Source organism: Cupressus sempervirens, chromosome 7, assembly GCF_028749045.1.
Source record: "Cupressus sempervirens isolate cs-2001-9-10 chromosome 7, ASM2874904v1, whole genome shotgun sequence".
In the NCBI taxonomy this organism is placed as follows: Eukaryota; Viridiplantae; Streptophyta; class Pinopsida; order Cupressales; family Cupressaceae; genus Cupressus; species Cupressus sempervirens.
The window spans coordinates 872,274,277-872,299,841 of record NC_143124.1 but is presented as its reverse complement, the minus strand read 5'-3'; the positions used below and the strand labels follow the sequence as shown (position 1 = coordinate 872,299,841).

Here is a 25,565-nt window from a genome sequence, read left to right as displayed (position 1 = left end):
TCTTGGAAATGTTGATACCCACCACAATTGGTAATAGAGCCATTTCTAGCATTGACTTGAATAAGGGTAATGCTGAGAAAGACATAGCATTACTACTTAATGAGCAAGAAAGAGGCTCTTGAATTGAAACAAGTCAAAGGAAGTTTCCTCCCCTGAATTTTCACTAGATCATGCTTGGAAGTTTCCTCGCCCCTAATTTTGTCTACAGATATCTCTTACTTCAGTTGGGCTGGAAGGGGGTAATTTATGATGAATCCTTAAGCCTCCCCTCCCTAATCTACAAAGATAACAATTGCCAATATAACCTAGGGGAATGAGAGCATGACTTCCCTACTTTCCCCCTCTTCTAAATCAAAGCCTCCATTTTCCTTATTAAGGATAATTTATAAGGAAAAGAAGGGCTTTGATTCAAGATCAGAGAAGCTAATACAGGGTCCTCTGTGAAAGATCCTTCCGTGAATCTCAGTTCTATCATAAATGGCGTTCCCTTCAATGCAAATCTTAAATGGCTTAAGGATACAAATGTTGGCATCCATGCTATCTATGATAACTAGACTAAAGAGCCTCAATTCAATTACTACAAAACCTACATATTTCCCCAACTTGTTACCTATCAATTTAAGACTTTGTTAATAGTTCAATAGGGAGATTAGGGAAACTAACAACACGATCTATTATGAACAAGTATAAGTTATTTGGTTTCAAGAAAGGTTGCCAGTCAAAGGACCCTAAAATATTTGCCTTTAAAAACTATAGGAATTTTTTAATAAAAATTCCTTTTTCAAACTGGAGCTACAACAATCAATATAAAGAAAATCATTTTCTAAGATAGTTACTTCTAATTTCTTACCATAAGATTCTTTCAAACATCTCACAATAGCTTCTACCTCTATGCCCATTTCGTCTAACCTTGAAGATCTACAGTGAGATTTTCCTCCTTGTCAATTGCCACTAGACTAGGGACAACTGTTTTTTGTTGTCTTGTTGGGGCTTTCTTCCTAGCCGGTTTAGCTATGGGATCTTATTTGAATTTAGGCAGGGGTGATCTCAGAACTGGATCTCTCGGAGGAATGAAAGGACTAGAAACCAAACGATGTCTGGACTATAAAATTTAGGACTTCCATTTGTGAAATAATGTTGAAGATTCATGATGGAAAAGATCATTGATATTAATGTAAACACAGTATTGACTTTAAGATACAGTCACATATATACTTGATGCACAAGAGAACTCTATCAAGTTCCCAAACTTCATAATCCTTCTCAGGAAATATTGTACAGTTGCAAACATGTATAATTAAAACTAATGACTCATAAGCAGGTTTAAGTCCAAGAGTAGCTTTCTCAAGTATGCCTGAAATGTCCACAAAACTACAGGAACAAATAAGAAATTAAATGAAGGATCCAACCTTGAGACAATGCCATTTGTTTATATTCATAGGTGATATTCAGCATGAGATGAGTTTGACCGCTTCCAGGTAGTAATCATGTTGCCAAGTACCACACAGGGATGGCAAAAAGAACGTTATTGAAGCAAAAGAGAGAGTACACTAATCTGGAGAACTTTGAAGAGCAAAACTGAGAGGGCATCTTCTACAAAAATCTCTGAGACTAATTGGAAAGAGGAATAACTGTGTATATCCAAAAAAAATTCAGATGTGGCCGGCAATTGCTGCACCAAATGTAATAGAGACACATCTTGACAATATTACAACATCACCTCCACTCCCAGCACTTTGTACAATATCAATTAACATTTCTTTGACATGGTTTTGGAATGGATAAAGTGACATATGACAATTCTTCACATCTACTGACAATTGAGACCAACCAAATTCCAAAATGAAAGTCAATCAAAACAACATTTATAAGGAATGCCATTGATCATAATCTTGTTTCAGGCTGAGGGATTGAGACGGCACTCCAATGCAAGTTCAAGTGTCTGGTTGTATTGAAACACAAATTGCAAGAAAATCGGGATAGTCGGACTTCTCAACATTCTTGACAACAACACTCAAATGAGATATAATAGAAGATGAGACATCGAATCAATAACTCAAACATTTCATCCGCCATTTCTCCTGCTAGTGCCGCACAATAAAAGGTCACTCTGATTCAAGAAAGAGATGATTAGCGACAACAATCCAAGCCAAACGCATTGTCCATTCTAGAGGAGTCATCAGATGTATGAAGCAAACGCGGAAGCCATAGTTAGCGTGAAAGGAACTCTGCTAAAGATAACACAAACCGTATTAAATTTATAATATCGAGCAACTCATGCACCTAGTCAAAGTTAACATTTAATAACTTGGTTGAGAGCTCCTTGAAGAATAATCTTCACCCAGTTAGCATGGAGATGAAAGCCATTATGGAGATGGTTCTACGTAGCAGCAGAGTGAAACTTTCCAAGTCTTCAATCAGCATCGAATGCACAATTAGAGTGTATTCGATAATTAAAAATGAAAACTCAACACCGATCATTATAGAACATACGTATTTGTATGATCCCAGTGAAGACAATATGATGTGTCGGTGCCATGTTTTGCTGAGCCAGCCAGTCGAATGATTTCAAGGCGTCTAATGTTTATCATACTTGAATACAGTTAATTATTTGCTCAAGTGTGTTACTAGACAATAGCTAAATAAATCGAAAATTACTATTAATTGGGAAAAAGGATTATATATTTACACCTTATAATATGTCCAATATAATTAATAATAAGGAAGGTGCATTCATAATTAAGAGCTTATGAAGAGAGGCGTCTATTCACACTGCTCCCTTTCAGATATATATAAAGGTAGAGCATATGCAAAAAAAAAGATGGAACATATTCGAACATTCACACATTCATATTCAAGAGAAAATATTTTATATTACTTGTATGGAAGGATAAGGAGTTTAATATGATTTTGTAATATAAATTCCATTATTTTATTTTAATAATAAAATAAAATGTGTTTTGTTTATCTTTTAAGGCATGGAGATTTAAACTACAGATGAATCGTCCTTTGAAATTATTATTTGGAATTCTATATACAATTTAAATGTTGGATAAGTGGACAAGGTCATTTAGCATTTAAATTCGATCATCACAGATAGTGTGAAATATTAAATTGTTTTCGTATTTGTGTCCAGTTTGTCTCCCTGCCAGAAGAGTTAAAATTCAATCTGGACTAATTTAAGATTGCATAAATATTTGATCTGTCGCATCTTGATTATTTAATTGTTGGCTGTAAAGTGTATTAGAACATTATAAAGTTGTGCATAAAAATTCACTGAAGTTGACTCTATTGCCCGGATGAGCAGAGGCATTGGTTTTTTTATGATTGAAGTCAAAAAATCTGTAACTTCCTTCCTACAAGCATCAAATTAATTATTATTCAATTATACAAAACATTCAACCATTATCCAGCATCCAGTTTCAGTTTCATCAAGTTCAAGGACCTCGCCAATTGGAGAACTCCAAAGCTTATAATTCGCTTTAGAAGAGTTCTCAACCAAGTGATTAGGTTTGAGGAGAAGGTCTATCCGCCTAGGTGTAGCGAAGCCTGAAGTGCAAGGAAATCGAGAAGTATTCCTATTTGTTGGCCAGAACTGATTGCGAAGTCCTATCAAAGAAGTGGCAGGCTCTTGGATTTCCAATCTGGGGTTTTGGAATCAACACCGCTAATGACTATAAAGGCATCAACGCTAGCAAACAACATCAGCAGTCGTGTCTCATGTACAAGAACAGACACGACCTACCTATTTCGATGAGATAACATAAAGATGAGCCACTGATAAATAGGGGGGAAATATATATGAACCAAGGTGGAAGTTAACCAATAAGGAGAGTATTCAAGGGAGTAATAAGAAAAACTAGACCAAGGAACACTCATGCTATTCGATCCAATGGACATTCCTTTAAATATAACAATGAGTAGAACAATACAAATGCAATCCACTCAGATTGCTAATTGTGTAATGGGCACCCCTGGATGTCCCAAAAAACTAAACCAAATTGCTGAAAGGAATTATGTCAAACAGTTTGCATTCAACTTCTTAAAACCCCTTATAACTCCGGAAATCAAACGTTTATTTGTTTGTTGTGTTTCATGCATGGAATTGGTATCATACAACATAAACAAGAAAGGAACTACAATAATATGCAAAGTGGAAATGAACTGCTGCTAATAAAATGTTATTTTCAGAATTCATAAAACCAAATACATGGCAGATTTATCAACTCACTAATTACTTCAGCAATATTGTCATAATACTCCAGCCCATGCTTACGAACTTGCTGCTACAATACTTTGTCCTTCAATCAGTCCACTACCTTCGTAATACCATTCCCTCAAAGCGGCATAAGCGTCGGACAAGTAGTGAAGAAGATATGAGCAAAATACCAAATCTGCCTGTAGCCGGAAATGCAACTAAACTGCCTGATAATGAAGCCAAAAACAAAGAATTCCAAAGGCCAAACCCCAAGGGAATGACGTCTAGAATGTTACAAGAGAGGATAGACGTCCTCAAATGCCAAGAACTGAGCTGCAACTCACATACCAATTTCTTCTCATATTCAACCTCCTAATGAAGCCACAGATGCTTCCTTTTATTCTATTCCCACGGGTCCGCTCAACTCATATGGGCAATGTGGGATAAAAGATGTGTAATATAAAACATATATTAAAATACCCCTTATGTCTCCCTTGGGTACACATCACCATAAAATAAATATTAAAGTAACACTTTAATATTTTACAATTAAATTAGACGTTACTTTAATAAAACTTCAGGCATTAAAATGTATTAGCAATCGAACTCCGAATAATGCGAGTGATAGCTCATCGGAAAGCTCTCACCGAGGAGTATCGAATCCAATCACCAAAATTGACCTGCACTGTGTCCTGCCGACTTACTAAAAATAGTAAGTATGCCTGAAACTGAGTAAATCAACTTCGTTTTGGCCCAAATTGAAAATGACTAGGCCAAAACACTCCAAGATCCCATTAAACCCTTCGTTAGCCCTCGGGACCATGTAGAAAAAGGCTAACGCACACACACTTGGTCAACTGCTAAAATGGGGACATTACAAATTGGATATATAGAAAAAGCAATGATTTAATATAACAATTAGATAGAGAAGATCTTACACAACAGTAGTGACCAGCATACATTCCTCTTCAATAATATGCACATGAGTGGGGGACTCTTGAAAATGAACACCAAAATCGAAGTTCTAAGCCTTGATACCACTCCATGCTCATTTTAAGGAGCATAGATACAAAAAGGCAATTAAAACATATTAACACCCAAAGGATTAGAGACCAATGTAAGAAACAAAAAAGTCAAGAAGCCATCATGGGGCGGTCACTCCAAAATGGGGTATCATGGAGTAAAAGTTCATATCTACCAAACCTTAATAGCCATAATAGTTGAAGAATAATAGACTGGATTTGAAACAATATGAATCTGAAAGTTGCACAAGCATAATCACCCCTGAGAGTTTTTTGCTCAACTTGGTTATTGGATCCAATAGGTAAAACCAAAGGACTTAAAATGACCAACATGGGCTTGTTAGTACACCTCGAGTTTTACCTAAGACAAGCATTCCTATGAACTACTTTGCATCAATGAACCTTGGTAGCTAAATGAATCAAATCCACTAGAATAAGGGCATGTGTGACGTCCTCTCAAAAAACCCAATCAAGATACAATGCATCACCTTTCGATTAGTTGTCCTTTGCCTCTCTATATTGCGACTAAATTTTGGAGAATCTCGGTTGAATCGGTGCATAACAAAATGAAATTACAGATTTTGTAAATAGTTGGGCAAGACTTTTCTATAAAAGCTATGTAGGTAGGTGTTTGGATAATTACTCCATTCTTGTCTTCTAGCACATTTGGAAAGAACATAGCAAGAGAACTTTTTGCAATCAAAATCTCAGGTGAACCTTATTACATATAAGAATGAGGCTTACCTAAACTCTTTTAATGCAAAAATTTTGATTAAAACTAATGGAGAGTTCACAACATAGGATAATGAGCTTCTTCATTAATGACCTACACTATAGATTCCTTAGGTGTCAATTCCAACAACCAAAAGCAAAGTATAAAGCAGTGCCAAATGACTTGCCCCACCTTCCAACCATTTAAAGTTCAATTTTGATGTGAACTCAAAAGGTAGCCCTTGGCCAATCAAGATTGGTTGCATGACCTAGGATGGCTTGCGTAGGCAGATTTGGCCTATTTAAAAGAATATTAGTGCAACAATAAATAAAAAAGGCTGAGTTGGAGGCCTTGCATCTTGGAATTAAGTTATTCAAAGATGAGGGACACGCTCAATACTATAAATCCAATTAAAAAGGACATCCCCAACAAGACATTAATAGGATGGGCATAGAAGATAAACATAGTTTCCAGCGCCTCTCAAACTTCTCCATCAAGCAGAGCTTTCATGAGGCCAACAAGGTATTGTACCGTCTTAAATTGGATGCACTTCAATTTATGATCATTTTAGCTCCTCTTTACTGTGTTTGCAATTCACGATTGCACTTTGAGCATACATTTTGCCTCTTTTCTTTGCTTTTCTTTCTCCTAGGTGAAATTGAGGTAGAATCTAACAAGTCCTCCTTGATTTCCCTTTCTCTCACACATTGGCCAAGGTAGGATCTAATCTCTAGGCATCCTCTTTCTAGCCCTCATATCTTAGATTTGATTTTAGGTTATAGAAATTATGACATACATTACACTCCGAACTTTTGCAAGTCTTCAAGTTGGAATGATAGGACTCAGGAATCTGACCTCCTGGAGTAAGTTGACCTATTTCTGGAGGATTCTATGATTCTGGGCCCGGTTCTATTTTAATCTCCTAGTAATCCCACTCATTGCAATCATAATGTTATTTTTTTGTTCTTCCTATCTCTACAAATTTTCATGCCAAGGATTTGTTTTGTTGCCCCCAAATCCTTCATAGCAAATGAATGTGCTAACTGTTCTTTTAACCCCTTAATGTGATCCATGCTAAACCCAGCTACAAGCACATCATCAACATATAAACATAATATAAATGTAGTTGTCATCATCTAACCTTTTAAAATAAACACAATGATCAACATGACACCGACTATAGCCATGCTCATTCATAAACCTATCTAATTTAATATACCATTGCTGAGGTACTTGCTTCAAGCTATATAATATTTTCTTCAATCTGCACACTAGATTCTCCTTACCTTTGACCTCAAATTCATGTAGTTGTACCATTTATATTTCTTCATCCAAATCACCGCGAAGAAAAGTTGTTTCAACTTCAAGTTGCTCTAAATGCAAATCTTTAGTTGCCACAATACTTAAAATAGTACAAATAGAAGTTATTTTAACAACAGGAGAAAATATTTCATCAAAATCAATGAACATTTTTCTGTGCAAGTCTTTTTACAACTAACCTAGCTTTAAATTTTTTTTACATCCATCCTTTTCTTTCAACCTGTAAACCCATTTATTTTGTGTAGTCTTTTTACCTGCAAGCAACTTGCATAAATCTCAAGTCTAATTTTTTCAGCAAGCAGTCAATTTCTTCGTTTATTGCAAACTCCCACTAAAACTTTGTATCCACCTGCACAGTTTCATCATAACATTTAGGTTCACCAACATCTATTAATAAAATAGAATACAAAGAGGGAAAAAATCTTTCTAAAGGCCTACTTAGCCTTGTTGATTGTCTAACATTCATTGGGGTGTAGTATTTGTTGTTACGGTTGTTGCAGAGCATGAGGGACTATTGGAACATCTTCCTTTTGAGTATCATCCAACACTACATAATCATTTTCTTTCTTCTCAAGTTGCTGCAACATATCTTTGTACAACACTTTCTCATTGAATATGACATCCCTGCTTCTTACAATTTTATGATTTTCAAAACCCCAATCCTATATTGTTGTATATTTGATTAATAGAGGTCCCTCTACTCCTTTCGGCTATGGTATTCTAGAGGAAGCATGAACTGGTAAGAAGGTGAGTTATTGTTTTCTTAAAACCTTTGGTTGTGAAGGATTTGCACTTATTACTTCCTCTCAGTCGTTCTGCCTCTACTTTGTGCATTCAAAGCACTTCCTGATGTAGATCCACTAGAGGTTCTCCTACGAGTTTCCTCACTCAGAATAACACCAATCACATCATCAAATTTGAGGGTATTAGATCCAAAAACAGAATTGCTCACAACCATTACCAAGTCATTCCAGCTTTCCGACAAAGAACAAAAAATCAAGAGAGCCCTTATTGCTTCATCAAAATTAACATTTACAGAAGACAATTGAGTAGTAACCGTATTAAACTCATTTAAATGATCTACACAAAATCCACCTTCTGCCATCTTCATATTAAATAAATGCTTCTGATGAATACCTTTTTTGAAGCGAAGGGGTTTTCATACACTTTCGCTAGGGTTTGCATCAACTCTTTCATTGTCTTCGCTTTTGTAATATTAAAAGTTACCGATTGTGCCAGGCATTATCGAATACTTCCAAGTGCCTTTCTATTCAAAATTTCTCACTCCTCATCTATCAAAGTTCCCTGCTTCTTGGCTTTTCCTTTCAATGGCTGCCATAAATCTTTCTGATAAATATAGTCCTCCATTTGCGTTTTCCATAACCGAAAGTTCTACCCATTAAACTTTTCAACCTTCAGCTTACCCTCATCTGCCATCACTCCCACTCAACTGTGAGACCTTCCTGCAAAGAATAGCTTTCAAAAAATCGACGAAAGTCTAGCTCTGATACCACTTGTTGAGATTAAGAACGGACAAAAATAAAAATTACATGAAAATATAACTAATATCATAAAATAATAAATCACACAGAAGAGAACACAAAACACAAGGATTTAACATGGTTCACCGAATCCTTGAGCTATGTCCACCAACAACAAGTCCAATATTATTATTATCCAGTGGTTGCAATTCACAATCCCTTACAACTCAATACCACCACAAGAAGCTACAATATCATCATACATTATGAAATCCCTAACCTTAAGCCATTTTATACAAGCATTTGCCACTTACAAAATTAGGGATAGAATAAGTCGTCCAATACAAAAATAGTAGCCGACGCCTTTTACAATAGTGAGTCATTTTTGGCTTTGGGGGCGCTACCCCCGAAAACCCTCCTAGGGGCGTTGCCCCTCAACCCCACCCTGTACTATGATAGGGAGCGCATCTAGGGCGCTACCCCAGAACCCCGCAAGGGGCGCTAACCCCAAACCCCTGTAGAAATAATCTGGGGGGAACCACGCCGAATAAACCTCCCAGTGCTTCACCCTTGTGAGTGTCACCTCGATCCAATGTGTGCTAAGTGTTCCATTTATTCTCATGAGAGATGGATTCATGTTGAATCACTACTCATGAAACATGGATCAATGAGTTTGACTCGAAATCACACAATTAAATACTGATAGCAATATCATAATTTGGCTTGCTATGGAAATTATCTCCTACTTATCAATTGATGAGCTTAAGGGGCTTTATAATGAATGGTTCATAAGGCACAACACTTAGTGAAGGTTTTGCAAATGGGGTTGCAAGCTTTGGATTTAACTATGGAGGAAAGTTCATAGTTAAGTGTGCTCAAGCTAGAGTAGTACTAAGATGGTGACCTCTCGAGAAGTCTCGGTGCTTCACCCCTATGAGCATCACCTAGATCCAATGAGTGCTAAGTGTTTCATTTATTCTCATGAGAGATGGACTCATGTTGAATCACCACTCATGAAACATGGGTCAATGAGTTTGACTCAAAATCACACAATTAATTCTTTGATAGCAATATCACAATAGGCTCAACATCACAACACTATTATAAAGTCTATTTTAAAAGAAGGGCCAATGACATCATTTAATGTCATTAAATGCTCATTTAACTTATGGCACCCAAGACTCGAGAAATGGCTAAGTCAAAAACGTGACAACAAAAGCAAAGATTAGTTCATTAATATGTCTTATTGGAGAAGCTGTTGGATTTGACCTTCTGAAGAAATATAAAGGGCAATTGGAAGAAATCGAACCTCATTATGAATGTTGCTTTTTCCTTGTTAATCGGTGAAGTCTCTGCAGAACCTCTAAGGGTTTCAGACTTGGCTTCGGAATTGAAAATTCTATAGGCTTTCAGCAATTTGAGTTGGTGAAATACCCAGTGAAATTGTGCATAACCATTGGTCTTATTCAGAGGCAAAGACTGAATTAATTAATTGCAGAGTTTGGTATCTAGAAGCTTCATATCTTTCAAGAATGGATTATAGATGGCACACGGTTTCAATTAGTACAGAACATAACTAATATAGTGACCTGTGTTAGGTGTTATAAGCAGACACTGTATCTAAGGGCCACATGAGGGCAGAGGAGGTGATCCTTGGGATTTAAAAGGCACATTTTGATTGTTTGGTAGCTTAGCAATATAATTCCTGCACTGGGGTCAACAGATATCGTTGCTGTTGAGCAGCATCCCAATTTTGATGTTCATAATTACCTGCGGTCAGATTTCCAGGTTCCAGCATTTGCATTTGCTAATTCTAGATGCACAAAATTTTCATTTTAAATACATTCATGTGCGTCATTATTAGATTATGGTTGTTTGGTGCATAGCTAGCATAGCTATTTTGTAATTTAAGCATTGCTAATTCATATTGTCAAAAAACCCAGAAAATGCATAAACTGTGAGAAAAACACAAAAAAATATTAAATTGCAAAAAACACAGTTGAACAAGGATAGAACCATCAGGGTTCTTAAAATCACTGACAAAGTGCAGTCGTAAAATCTGGAACAGAGAACTATTGTAGTGACCTTAGGCATAGTTCAAAACTTGAGACATGGTAAAATTTAGCAGAACCAATGTTTAACTTCAATTCAGTGATTCAATATAAACATAACAAAACTCACAAATTCAAAAAACACTTATTAACTCGAACAGATTTTTCATAAGTATCATTTACTTGCTAAAATTACCAAAACCTGGCAAATTCATCTACACTCAGCTACAGTTTTCTCACTCTCTTTTGAAGCATAGCTACTCATTAGTTTCACAAGTATCGACAGGTTTTCAAATTGTGCTCCTCAAGACAGAAAAAAGTTGATTTTAAGTTAATTGCATGGCCAAGAGGCCTGAAATTGTATTTCCCTTTGAAGATAGTGGAAAAGTGACTCCCCTCGCTACTGTGCAGTTGTTTCCCAGAATTCAAGATCTCAGGGTAAATCCTTGAAACCTTCTAATTTGTTGTGTGTCTTGTGCTTGGGTTGCAGTATGTTCACTATAGTTTACATGCTTACATACTTCATAAAGATATGTAGATGGTGACTAGAAGTGAGGCCTTCCTTTCTCTAGTTTACATATCATTTGCATCTTATTGACAAGAAATTGAATGTTCGCCTAAAGAAACAATGTGGACATATCGAAAGACAGCCAGTTGATATATGTGCTAAGTTACTAACTATTTAAGATTTAATATTTCAAATGAATAAACTTCATAGTGAAAATGCTATTTATTGTATGCCAACAAACTTTCTGAACAAAGCAAACTACAACAGTAATGCTTTGAATGAAAAATCTGACACTTAACACACTTAAATTTCATTTACAGGATATTTACTGGTTGACTTCTATACGCAAATTACCTTTTGTTCCTTGATGACTCCTAAATTTTTACTTTATTCAAGATAGGTTATTAGTTCACCTTGCCATTCAATTACAGCATTAAAATTCCTAGAACTATTTTTCAGTCATAATAAAACTACAAACTTTTGATAGCATTAGATGTCTTTAACCCATACTTCCATATCAAAATTATCAAACTTTCAACTATGAAGAATGTTTACATACCTGGAGATTGTTGATCAAAAGCTTTTGTCAATATATCGACTCTCATATTCTGTGGAGTGAAGAAACTTAATGTATGTTCTATCAGCATTGGGTCCCAAAATTCAAATGCATATTCTCCATAAAGAATGTGCTCTTCAGGATATGTCAACAAGCTCTCTAAATCAACCAAACATTATGATTAGGTAAGCAAGATAAATTATCTTATGTTATGTATGCAGATTACTGGCAAACATAGCTAGGAAAAGATGTAAAAGCTAGCAAAATAGATATGAAATCATTACTAGTAAAGAATATTTTGACTTTTTAAGAAAATATAATTAATTGTAGTATAAGTTGCAGGCACCATAAAGTAAATTGAAAAAGCAAGTTTGTTATTGCCTATATGCATGAATTCCGAAAATTAAAGGAAACAAGGTTCCTGACAAAGCTTCCTATGCTAAAAGTTCTGTCATTCTTTTAACAATTACAGACAGAAAAAACACATAGAAACAAAAAACAAACAATACATAACAATACAAGTGTATGTTGTGAAAACCCTTTCAAGAGAAAAATCCCACTCCAAAACAGCCAAACACATTATTTACAAATTAACATAATCAAAATACACTTCAAGAGCAAGCCTCAAAAAGAGTGTCACCAAACAAAGATCTCAAAGACTTCTGACAGCTTAACAATATGTACAAAACAAATCACAAAACCTCTATTTCATGGACCTAATATATACAAAAAACAATCCATCTAGTCATTTAATGGCAATTAGAAAACCATAAGCTAAAAGCCTAATATCACCCAAAAACTAGCAGCCAGATCATTAGCTTAGAAATCCAATCCCTCCACCTATGTAATATCCCATTTTTCATTAATTTGTGTTTGTCAAACAAAGGGCCAATCCCTATCTTCAGCAATCTGAATTCAACCCTATGCATTATTCCTTGCCAATTCCCAAATGCCTAGCAATGTTCTTGAAGCAAGAAAGGTTTCAAAAATTCAAAATGTGGCATATTTCTTATTGTATCTTGAAAACTTTTCAAATTGTCAACCATTAAGAGTGCATCGTACCAATATGTCTTCCTTTCCAACTCCAATTCTCCTCTATTACTATTGTAGTTTTGGAATTTCCAATCACAAAATACCTTTCCAAAAAATCACATTCTCTCAGTTCCCCTAGTACGAGTTTGTGACATGCATCGGCATCTTTGACCAAAAAGCTCCAACATTCTAAACTTTTGCTCTATCATTCCTACTTACCCCTTTAAAGTTGAGAGTACCATTAATGGCAAGATGGGGTATCAACACTTCTTCAAAAGGGATCGCTCATCAAGAAAAAGAAACCTTTAAAATATACAGTGAACAAATCTACGTGTACTGGCCACTTCAAGGATTATACTGTCATATCCCATTAATGTAGTAGTTAAAGCTAATTAATGTTTCAAATGTTGTTGCAGCCTCCTCTATGCCACGCACAATCAAATTCAAGAATGCAATTAATATTGATAGCACCAAGGCCCAACAATTACAAATATATTCCCCTTGTCGTTACAATATACCAAAAAGATATATTTCTTAATTATTCATTGCTCAAGAGGGTTATAACTCTCCTAATAGAAACAATAAATGACATTATTCTCAAGACCAATGTTCAAACATACAAATTTAAGGACAAAGACTCTCAAATCTCTACATGTTAAAGGATGGAACTAATTAGCTCCACAAGGTAGAAGACGTGACCCCTTTTCCAAAGTCACACAAGTTCACCAAAAGTTATTAGTGAGCCACCTTAGTCAGGGACATATCTCATACAAAGGCCAGCACATAGCTTTCTAGACATTTAATGGCAATTAGAAAACCATAAGCTAAAAGCCTAAAACCACCCAAAAACTAGCAGCCAGATTATTAGTGTAGAATTCCAATCCCTCCACCTATGTAATATCCCATTTTTAATTAATTTGTGTTTGTAACAGAATGGAACAATCCCTATCTTCAACAAGCGAAATTCAAACCTAAGCATTATTCCTTGCCAGTTCCCAAATGCCTTGCAGTGTTCTTGAAGAAAGAAAAGTTTCAAAAATTCAAAATGTGGCATATTTCTTATTGTATCTCAAATTGTTTTCAAGTCATCAACCATTAAGCATGCATCATACCAATATGTCTTCCTTCCTAGCTCCAATTCTCCTCTATTACCATTGTAGTTTTGGAATTTTCAATCACAACACACCTTTCCAAAAAATCATATTCTCTCAATTCCCCTTGTACGAGTTTGTGACATGCATCGGCATCTTAGTCCAAAAAGCTCCAACATTACAAGCTTTTTCTCTATCATTCCTACTTACCCCTTTAAAGTTGAGAGTACAATTAATGGCAAGATGGGGTGTCAAGACTTCTTCAAAAGGGATCGCTTGCCAAGAAAAAGAAACCTTCAAAATGTACGGTGAACAAATCTATGTGTACTTGTAACTTCAAGGATTATACTAGGCATGTCCCATTCATGTAGTAGTTAAAAGCTAATAAATGTTTCAAAGGTTGTTGTAGCCTCCTCTATGCCATACACAATCAAACTCAAGGATGCAATTAATATTGATAGCACCAAGGGCCAACAATTACAAATATATTCCCTTGTCGTTACAATATACCAAAAAGATATATTTCTTAATTATTCATTGCTCAAGAGGATTATAACTCTCTGTTAGTGCATGGTTTTATTTGAAGAGTCACCATATTTTTCTTTGGTTCTTTTCTCTTTTGAACCATTGGCTTTGACCATCTTCATGTCTTGAACTAGTCTACTTTGCCAATTGATCTTGTCCTAAACCTCTTGAACCTTTCGAACCGCTTTGTACCTGTTGAACCCTCTTAAAACTTTTGAACCCCTTTGTACCTTTTGAACCTTTTCGAACTAAGTCCAAAATAGTTCTTTTCGGTTCAAGCTTCGAAGGTTGATGTTGGTGAATAACAGGTGGGCCCAAATAATGCTATGCAGATGTGGAATAGATTAAAGTGGCGACGGTGCCCTCAAAAGGGGAAATAAATTTATTATGTTGAGTTTATCGTACAACTAGAAATCATTAATTTGAAAGTGCCCGTAAATTGAGCTTGTCAAATCAAGCAAGTTGCTCACATGTCAAGGTAATTATGGTTGAGCAAATGACAGAAAGGTGAAATGATGGCTGATTCATGACATTTACTACCCGAAGCATTGCTGTATCTTTACCATTTTGGTAAAATGAGTTTGTCTCTTACCACTCCTACTAATCATTTTCCTGCCTTTCTTTAAGAGATTCGTCTCGAGGTAAACTATAAAATCATTTTTATTTGTGGAATTTAGTTGTGAGGAATTACAAAAGCCAAAGGTTCACCTATTTTTTCAGTTGCGGATTAAAGATGATTCTCTCCAATCCTTCCAATTTCAAATTTTCGGCAAATTTCCTTTTTGGGTCTAGTTAAGTTTCTGATATCTCTTGCCTAGAGTGACAATGAAATCATCCCTGCATTTCATTAGGAATTGTCTAAGTATGGAGTGTAGGGGACCCGTAATAGTTGACACAAACATAATGGGGATCAAGGTTGATGAAATTTGTGATAGATTTCAGTCAAATGTAGAGGATGAATATATGATTGAAATCCTAGACAGTCGAATTCTGGAGCCAGCAGCTTTTCCTCAATCTATAACAAGTCCCGAATTGATCCAGGAATGTGCTAACTTCTATGATATTAGGGCCCATTGTATTAGAAAGAATGACGGAAGCTTCTTGCTTTCAGTTAATAGGGATACTATTGCCTTTGTTTTCTAACTATCACATGAAACCTTTGTTGATTTCACTCCAACTTTCTGTCATTCTCAGTTCAACAAAAATTATGAGAAAAACCGCTTGGTAATTGCTCGACACTGGACTGAAAAGTTTTATAAGGGAGGTTCAAGACTCCCCAAGGCCCTAAACAAAGATCACATGAAATCTCATGTTCATGATTTAGTAGTTTTGTTGCGTAGATTCAAAGGTTCGCCAGAAGTTTTTCTTTTTGAAGATTGGATGTTTCATTTTATCCAAATGATCCTAGAGGGAAAACAACACCTTGACTAGGCCAAAATCATAGCAAGCTCTTTGAGGAATCAGCTAAAACTAACTCAGACTGTTAGAAAGATTTCGTCATGTCATCATACCTCATTCATTGTCTGGCTTGCACTCAAGACCGACCCCATTACCACATGAACCTTGGACGAGCAAGACCTTCATATACCAATATTGTCCACCCTTACAAAAGGGTCAAGTCCTCACTAATTATAGAAAGGTTCATGATGTTTTCATCGGCAAACTATGTTTTGAGTTGGCGGGTAGAGTAGAAGAAAGAATTTCGCAAGAGGCCTTGCAGTTAGTTCAAATGTATGGCGGTCCATTCACCCAATGTCCCAACTTCACTTACCTGAGAGTGGGAGGTTTTGATGAGGTACCCTTGAGATTACCCAGATATGTTCTTGATTGTTTTATTTTGGCTGTACTCTATCGCCAGTTGGCTGTGGTAAGTTTGAAATTCCTACCAGGAGAAAAGGAGCGTTTGTTCCCTCTGAATTTGAATAAACTTTCATGTAAATCTCTGGATGATGCTCCAAATATTGGGACGAGCCTATTTGCTTTTGATTTCAAATTTTATTTTCAAAGACAGGGGTTTGATAGTAAAGGGTTTGTTGATAGAGTTCTAGAAATGGAGGAGCAGTTCTCACCCATCCGTCACTTGTAAGATTTTTGGGAGGATTGTTCAAATGAGCATGAACTTCAGAAACAAATCCACTCAACTCACCATTTCACAGATTTCAGCTTTCGGTTTGAACTTAAGTTCAATTGGGGTCCGAGAAGACAGTTCAGAGCTCATTGAACTTGATTATTTGAACCAACCTAATCAGCCCCGACCTCCTATAGACTGGTCTGAACCAGAAATGGATAATTCGATGCAAATATCTCAGGGTGTAATTCAATATACAAAAACATGGCTCAAACAAAAAAGAGAGAGGTTGTCCCTACCTCAAGTTGAGAGTGTGAATCAAGAATCTCCTCCTTCCTCCAGTGCTAATGTGGTCTTTTCTACTGATTTTGCAGGTCAAAAGAAAGGTTTGAAGACTACATCTTCTAAGCCAATTCAAAGTCAACCTATTGTACAGAGAACCAGGTCTAAATCTAAAATTAATAAACAGGGCACCATCTCGACACCCCAACAAACTAGGATATATTTAGATCAGATGCGAGGGGAAGATTCTATTGATGGAGAACAACAGGTTCAAGCTACACTTGATAATATGTTGCAAGTCCTAGACTCATTGAACACACCCAATAAAGATTTAGGGAGCACAGAGCAAGCTCAAGTTGTAGCTGACTGGTTGGTTCAATAAACAGAAAAACAAGTTTGATTCCAATCATTGTTCCTACTTTAGATGTAGCTAAGAAATACATTTCCAGAACCCCGAAGCCCAAGAAAATGAAGAACTCTGCTTGGTTGATGATAGACGCCAAGACTCGAGAGGTAACTAACTCGTGAGGTAACTACTAAAGTTGCCTTGTATAAACCTAAAGATACTTCTACGGATCTGAATGTTGGAGTTCCCGAAATCTCCAGAGTAAGCTTGGGGATATTAAATAGAGAAACCAAAGAGCATTGGTTTAATGAGTCAACTCAACCCATGTTGGTTCAGTCCCGGAAATATGCTAAGGAAAAGAAGGAATTGAAGCAGGTGATCAATTCTATCGCAGAATATATCAATTCATTGGATGGTTCATGAGTCCTACCTCCCATCCAAGTTACCAAAGACATTGATCCATCATCATCTGATAATAAAAGACTGTTGAGCCAAGTTCAACGAGGAAGAACTTTGGTATCCACTATGGAGGAATGGATAGATGAAGTGATTCAAAAAGGTAAAGAATTCTTCCAGAAATATGTAGTGATTTTTAACAATAGATATACCATGCTAAATGAATTAAGGGCTCAAGTACCTTCATGGGAGATAGAGAAAAACAAATGAGCAGCTATTGTCACTCAAATATTTGACACTGAAGAATATGGATTAGATAAGTTCTTAGCTGAAAGTTCCTTTAAAACTATGGATATTGGTGTACTATATGTGATCAAAGGAAATATGATATGGAGATGTTCCATTTTCCAAGGTCCAATAATCAATTCACAGAATATTGAAGCTAAAATAAAATGGATGTATAAAGGATTCAGAAAGGACATGGAAGCTATAAGCCCACAAAATGCAGTCCCATTGGACCCTACCAATTCCAGCATTGAACCATTCTTCAAACCATTCAAAGCTTATCTCAAGGCAATTAAAGAGACGGAAGCCTTCACTTCAGCAAATCTCAGTAAAGTGGCTCAGATTGACTCTACTCTATCTTTTTGTATGGAACATCTGCTAGAGTATATAGACCAACTCATGATAATAAAGTGGGACCGCGACATGTGGAGAGCATGAATTCAAAATCTGAGGACCACAAATACAAGTGCACTCCATGAATTTGTGGGCGTCTATTGCAGCTGGAAATTAGCCCGGGATTCGTGCGGAAACAAGGAGCAGACAAGGAACGTGAGCGAGAGTCATGGCTCACCTGCTTAATTAGTTGTTTCTCCATTTTGTTGATTACTGAAACTTTGGATGTAATTGTCTTTGAACCTTTCTGTTTGATAAAAGTTTTGTTAACTGTCGAGGGTGGTTGAGTTTTCAAGGAGACCCCCTCCGACATTTAGTATATAAGACTTATTCAAACTGGAAAAAGGCAAAGAGAGATAGCGGATTAAGGAAAGAAAAACATACAGTTTTCCAAGCTCCATGATAGTTTTTATAAGTGAATGTTAATTTTGATAAACACAAATAGAATCGAAAGCTTTTGAAGACAATATCTGTTTTCGAGTGAGTCTTTGAACTATGGCATCTTGATTAACCTGTTAAGTCGAATGAGAATGCATGAATCTGAAACTGGTTTTGAAATATCTCTGTAAAAGTATTTCTTTCAAGATTCATAGAATCAATCTTGTTCACTGTGGGGATCTATTTATGTATTCCTGAATATACCTTTATTTCCCTTAAAAATTCATTCTTGTTTGATTCCAAAGAAGTCTTTCTGCTTCCTTTGAGTCGTGATTATCTTTCTAGTCAAATTAGTGTAAAATTAGTGAACTGTTTACCACTTGTCCAAGAACAAGATGCGTGTTTTTGTTTTCAGGTTAAAAGCAAATTATATGTTAAATTTAGAGGAAAATTGTAAATCTTAAAGGAAGCTATACCTTGTTAAAATATTCAGAGGAAAGATAGTTTCTTAAATCTTTCCAGCTGTGGTGATGGATTTCATTTTCTTGATTTGAGCATAGAGTTATTTTCAAACATCAAGTGGGAAGACAAATCTGTTAACCAACACTCTTAGGAAACCATAAATGACATTATTCTCAGGACCAATGTTCAAACATACAAATTTAAGGACAAAGACTCTCAAACCTCTACATGCTAAAGGATGGAACCCATCAGCTCCACAAGGTAGAGGATGCGACCCCTTTTTCAACATCACACAACTTCACCAGAATTAGTGAGCCCCATTACTCAAGGACAGATCTCATACAGAGGCCAAGAAATAGCTTTCACGGTTATGAAATCTTATCTAATCATACCATATGAATGAGCAGTTAATGTTGAGGTTAATTTTCATAGCTTCAATTTGCAACTATTTAACCCACCTTTGTTTCTATTGTTATAATTGAAACATATTTAATATGCATTATCTATAGCTCGCCATATATTCAACTGGTGTCGTTTACATGAATTTCCCTTGTTATCGCAACATATTTCAATAATCTCCAAACTTATTCATGTAAAGTTCTACAATTTATTTTATCTTTGTGAGCTAAGTCATAATATGGGTTACTAATATTATAGCATGAATTATGTCATATCCCCATTTTAAGATAGAATTTTAATAATTATTAGATAATACAATGTTATTAAATAAATAATAAAGTTATATTAAAATTAATACTAAAATATAAAATAAGAAAATAATATTTATTTAATCTATATTATTAATAAAATAATATTTAGTATGATATTTTAAATAAGTAAAAAAATAATAAAATTTCAATGAGTAAAGAAATAAATAAAATTAAATACAAGAGACAATATTATAGAAAGTATGTTAACTTTCTAAATACAATTTAATAATAAATTAAATAAACACAAATAAGTAAGTAAATAAATAATATAACATAAAATAATATAAATTAACTAAATCTAATAATAAGTCAAGAGATGTTTAACAAATAGACATGACTCCCTAAAATTAAGATATAAAAGAGAGGAGAGTTTATTTTAGAGAGGAGGAAAAAAAGGAAGAGAAGAGGAGAGGAGTTCAAAAGGGGAAAATGGAAGAGGAAAGTAATATGAAGAAAATAAGGAAGCGACTTTCTGAAAAGGTATCAATGATATTGAAAGAACGCTTACCTTTTGAAAGGGTCATAATTATGAACAGTTGTGAATCTTCAAAAATATTGTGATTATAAAGTATTGAGATTTTTCAAAAAGATTTTTGTTATGAAGGGTTGTGACTTTTTGGAAAGATTATAACTATGAAGTGTTGTGACTTTTCAAAGGATTTGTATTATGAAAGTGTGTGACTCTTGAAAAAAAAGAAGGTAAGAAAGGTATGTTTATGAATTATATTTGTTTAATTATGTTTATGAATTTATTTGTGAACCATACTTGTGAATAATATTGTGTTAGCTCATGGGGTTAACACTATGGATATTAATGAGACTCGAAGCATGGAGCATGTGAGATATTTAAGATCTCCATTGTCCACCATGGCCGAGAATTAATGTTACTCGTAGCATGGAGCATACGAGATATTTAAGATCTCCATTGTTTTACATGGCCGGAAATCAATGTTACTTGTAGCATGGAGCATGCAAAATATTTAAGATCTCCATTGTCTGCCATGGCCAAGTGTCGATATCGTAGCATGGAGCACGTGAGATATTTAAGATCTCCATAGTCCGCCATGGCCGATAATCGACCTACAAGAATATTCTGAAGTTGTCAACATATGCATATGTGAGTAGCCTTGGATAGAGGATGCCCGTCCAAGAAGAATCTTAAGGGGTGTGCTCCCGGGAAGACGACTGTTTACCGTATGGATTAATTAAGCAACGCACACTGAAAACCGATACGAACACCGAACAACAAATAGCAGAACTTCTATTATTATTCGCATATGCCAACAGTACATTATGCTTTTCTCATATGATATGATAATGATAAGATGCCTACAATGCTTCCCGAAGGGGTTATAAATACTTTCCGACGAACCTTCCCGAAGGTATCCGTCGACTAAGTACATTATACCCGTTACAAACTATTCACCGTTGGCTACATAACAAGAACTTTCCCGAAGGAACCCGTCGGCCGATACAAAGAACTTTCCCGAAGGAACCCGTCGGCCGATACAAAGAACTTTCCCGAAGGAACCCGTCGGCCGATACACAATTTCTACCGACGACATCATCCCCCCCAAAAAGAAAAGTCGTCTCCTGACGACTAGCAAAATTACGAGACAATCCATACTAAAGAAGAGAAGAAATACTAGAGAGAAGGAGGAGTCCCAGAAGAGTGTAGTTGACGACGCAACTCATACACCTGGTCAGTCCGGAGGCGCAGATCTGTCTGAATCTGTGAATTAACTTCTACGGCCTCCTTCAGGAGAAGCGCAGCATCCATAGCTTGTCTCTTGGCCAACTGTAAGGCATGCTCTGCTGCCTCTTTATCCCGGATAGCTGCGTCCTTCTCCTGTACCACTGCAGCCATATCCTTCAAGAATTTTGCCCGCTCTGCTACCCAGGCTGCCTGCTGGTCGGCAAAATCAGTGGCTAACTTTTCTCTGGCCTCTTTTTCAACTGCGAGGGATCTCTGAGCTGCAACACTGTCTGCGGCCCTATCCGCCTCCGCACGCTGCCGTGCATAGTAAACTTCTTTGTACAGTCCCACGATCTCATGTGCCAGCTTCATCATTGGAGTGTCACTCGGTCCCAGCTCTGGTTCAGTGGCCCAGTCTGCCAACATCTCGGGTGTCTCAATGGTCGGCCACCCTCTATCTCCAAAACAAGTTTGAAATCGTTCAGGACAAATCCTACGAATATACGTTCGAATTAAATGCCACTCCCTTCGCCGAGTGAGAGCCTGAATGGCCACATCATGCCCCTTCTTCAATGCAGACTTCATGGTCCTGAGGTAGTCCCTGCACCTGTCCTCATCCGACCCATAATCCTCCTTGGCGAAGTCCTCGAATGACCACTCGGAGTCACTATTGTCTCCCTTATCGGCGGGAGTCACGCCCACATCTGGTGCCACCTCTGCTGCTGTTGGTGCAATCCCGGCATGTGGCGTTTCCTCCTCCTGAGACTGGGGCTGTGAAAGAGGTGTTACTTCAGAATAGCTGGGAGACTGAATGGATGGGCCACGCTTGTTAGGGACGAGTTGGAACTGCTGCCTCAGAAAAATACTGGCTCTATCCATAACCTCTGGCTGTGCTGGATCCGTACAGTTCTGTGCTCCTCCATCTGATACGTTCTCTACTGGGGGTATCTGGGTTTCTGCTGACGGTGCTACTGTAACAACTGCTGCTGGCTGACTTAGGGCAGACGCCCCGGGTGGTGCTACCGGGAGAGCTTCAGGAGCTGACGAAGTCTCACGGTCTACAGGTGCGGCCAGGTGGGCGAAGCCGACCGCAAATCCTGCCCCTGGCCGGACAGGAGAAGGCCGTACCCCATGTTGCCATGGTACGGCTAGGGTAGCTGCCTGGTGGGATCCTGCAGTCATCAATATCGGTTGCCGAGTTTGTCCAAACGCTGGAATGTGAGCGATGTGCAGACCCCGAGGTGTCAATGCGGGAGTCATAGGGACTGTAGTACGCGGAAAAAGCAAGGGAGTAGCCGTGACGATCTGAACCTCTTCATCATCCTCGCCCTCCCCCTCGTCTTCTTCCATACTGTCTTGCTCAGAAGATGTCTCCTGTCGGCCACTATCACTATCTCCTGCCCTGTCTACCCGTGGCCTCTTTTGACCTGCTGAACCCTTCTGCCCAGGGATTGTGTCCAAGTGCTTCCATTGCATGATAGGAGGTTCTCCTGGAACCAATGGTCCAGACTTCGCCTCTAACTCTTCTGATGGAATCACCCGTGCTATAGCATCCAAAAATAGACCAATGGCGTAATGAGGCATATAGAATGTCTTGTGCTGGAGAGTCATGAATTCATGCATTCGCTCAGCTAGTACAGACGCCCAATTATACACTTTTCCAGTCATTATGCCGTTCATCATAGATACTTGCGGAAATGTAATATCCGATGCCCTAGAGGATCCCGTAAGCCTGCTTTTAACCAAGTCCATTAAACATCGCCATGGCCCTTCTTGAATGTCAGTTTTCTTTAAACCCCTTCCCTTGGATGTCTCGGCTAATGCCGCCTGTTCTGCTTCAGTCAAATCCCCACAAACTAACCTGATTAAAAATAGCTTCCCATCCTTTGGAATTTTTTTCGGCTGAATCTTTCTGCCCTGCTGCCCTGGAATGCCAAAAACCCGTGTGAAATCTGTTGCTTTGAATGATACTACTAAGTTCCGTCCCAGATACTGAAATGTGCTTCTGCAAGAGGTTCTGTCATATGTTTCAATCATGGTACGCAGATACCCTTCATAATCTCGAATGCAAAAAACAGGCATCTGAATGGCCCATTCCACCTGCGCTTTTCTGATGCTTGCTTTAACCGGATGGTCCTCAGGGGTTTCTTGCCACCATTTCCGGCAATCTGTGCCATTTAATCCCTCAAATTGTATAGTCTGTGGTGTGACTTCTGCTGCTGGAGGTGCTACCGGCTTACGCTTCTCCTTGTTGCTACTCGAACCCATATTCAATTTGCCTGTACCTGCCATGCTCCTCCTGGCTTCCTCAAGTCTGGCCTGCGCTAATTGTTTTTTCCACTGCCGTTTACCTGCAGACTCCATTATCTCTTTGTAATGGTCTCCCCAAATCCGTACAGTGAGAAATGAGGCCGTACGGTGAAGAGGTCCTTCAAAAATATGTATGGCAAATCCCCATCCGTACACGCAGGAAAAAATCTGCTCAAGGTAGAAGTTGGAAGAAAAATAAATAAAATAAGAAGCCGTACCTCCCAAATCCGTACCAAAGTTTCCCTCCTCAAGTCCGTACGGTGGTTGGTTTCATTACCTGCCTGTGAAAAATGCAGAATCCCTTCAGTTCCTCTCTTCCTGAAAGCCGTACACCACAGACTGTATTTCTAATGAAATCCGCACTGCCTGAAAATTGTTCAAACTGTGGAAATGCCCGTGCATACAAAAGTTATAAACCGTACAGTGCAAGAGAAGTCCGTACGGTGAGAATTAAGGCGTTTTGTGAACCGTACTTCACTTTAGGAAATCCGTACGGTTTCTTAAAAACCGTACCATTCCCCAGCTTTTAGAAACCGTACGTCTTTCACACTTGTGTTCCTCTGGAAAATCCGCATGATGCCAAAAACCGTACGGTCTCTTTTAATCCACCAGAAATCCGTACGGTAAGAAATCCGTACGGTACCTTTTAAAATCCGTACTCCCTTCAAGCAATCCGTACGGTACCTTTTAAAACCCGTACTCCCTTCAAGAAATCCGTACGGTACCTTTTAAAACCCGTACTCCCTTCAAGAAATCCGTACGGTGTAAAAACCGTACGGTCCTCTCTTTTTTTTTTTTTTTTTTTTTTTTTTTTTTTAATTTGCCGTTCGACCATCGTCACCATTAGTCTGCAGTGACGGAGGGGTCTGGCGAAGGCCGTTTTGTGATGCAGAAGGCTTTCGGGCGTAATAGATTTTCAACTTTGACCCATTCACTGCTTGAGGCACTTCATGTCCATCTAAAGTCCATAATTTGATTGCTCCATTATCCCCTACCTCTCGAATTTGGTACGGCCCGACCCACTTAACCTTGAACTTACCCGGTTTGATCTCATTTCGACCGTCGTACTTTAATACCCACTGTCCGGGCTGAAACTTGTTTAGCTTCAGGTGCTTATCGTGCCATGCCTTTCGCCTATTCTGTGTTACTTCAGTCGCCCACTGTGCCAATAATCGCTTTTCCTCTAACTTGTTCAGTTTATACAACCGCTCTCTTAAGCTTTCCATGTCGCCCAACTTGTTGGCTAGTGCTATCCGCAAGCTTGGTATCATAAATTCCGCTGGTACTACGGCCTCCTGTCCAAACATCAGTTGGAATGGCGTGTGGCCGGTTGTGACTTTGTATGCCGTGCGGTAAGCCCACAGAGCAGAAGGTAATTTCTCTTCCCAATCTTCCCCTTCGATGGCGCAGGATTTGTATATAATTGATACCAGGATTTTGTTGGTAGCTTCGGCTTGTCCGTTTGCCCTTGGGTAGTACGGACTGGACAGTGAGTGGTAAATTTTGAACTCCGTGGTGAGCAGCCGGATCACATGGTTTACAAAATGCCCTCCTCTATCGCTGGTTAATTGTAACGGAATGCCGTACCTAGTAATAATCTGCTCATAAATAAACTGTGCTGTACTTACCGCCGAGTTGTCTGGTAGTGCACGCGCCTCTACCCATTTAGTCAAGTATTCCGTGGCAACCACAATGTAATGGCATCTTCTGGTTCGGCTGGTCTTCAGGGGTCCTATAAAGTCC

At 37.8% G+C, this 25,565-nt stretch overlaps 2 protein-coding genes across 2 annotated transcripts in view; both read right to left on the bottom strand.

Annotated features, from left to right (window-relative positions):
• LOC149550229 (Insulinase (Peptidase family M16) family protein) overlaps positions 1-25,565 on the bottom strand; it is a 245,853-nt gene that overhangs the window by 92,624 nt on the left and 127,664 nt on the right. The window contains exon 11 of the mRNA XM_089793326.1: positions 11,852-12,007. Within this exon, the coding sequence (XP_089649452.1) occupies positions 11,852-12,007 (156 nt within the window). The remainder of the gene's footprint in view (positions 1-11,851; positions 12,008-25,565) is intronic.
• On the bottom strand, positions 21,462-24,226 carry LOC149550230 (uncharacterized). The gene is made up of 3 exons (XM_089793684.1): positions 24,100-24,226; positions 22,209-23,990; positions 21,462-22,055 (listed from the first exon to the last, which is right to left on the bottom strand). The coding sequence occupies exons 2-3, from the start codon at positions 23,874-23,876 to the stop codon at positions 21,462-21,464; spliced, it is 2,262 nt and encodes a 753-aa protein (XP_089649810.1). The 5' UTR covers positions 23,877-23,990; positions 24,100-24,226.

Bases quoted from the DNA above. Each gene is read 5' to 3' on its own strand.
- LOC149550230 (XM_089793684.1), bottom strand. From the start codon at position 23,876: ATGGAGTCTGCAGGTAAACGGCAGTGGAAAAAACAATTAGCGCAGGCC. The intron at 22,056-22,208 runs GTGACTCCCGCC...GTGGCCATTCAG, and splicing joins AGGTGGCACCAGATGTGGGC to GCTCTCACTCGGCGAAGGGA.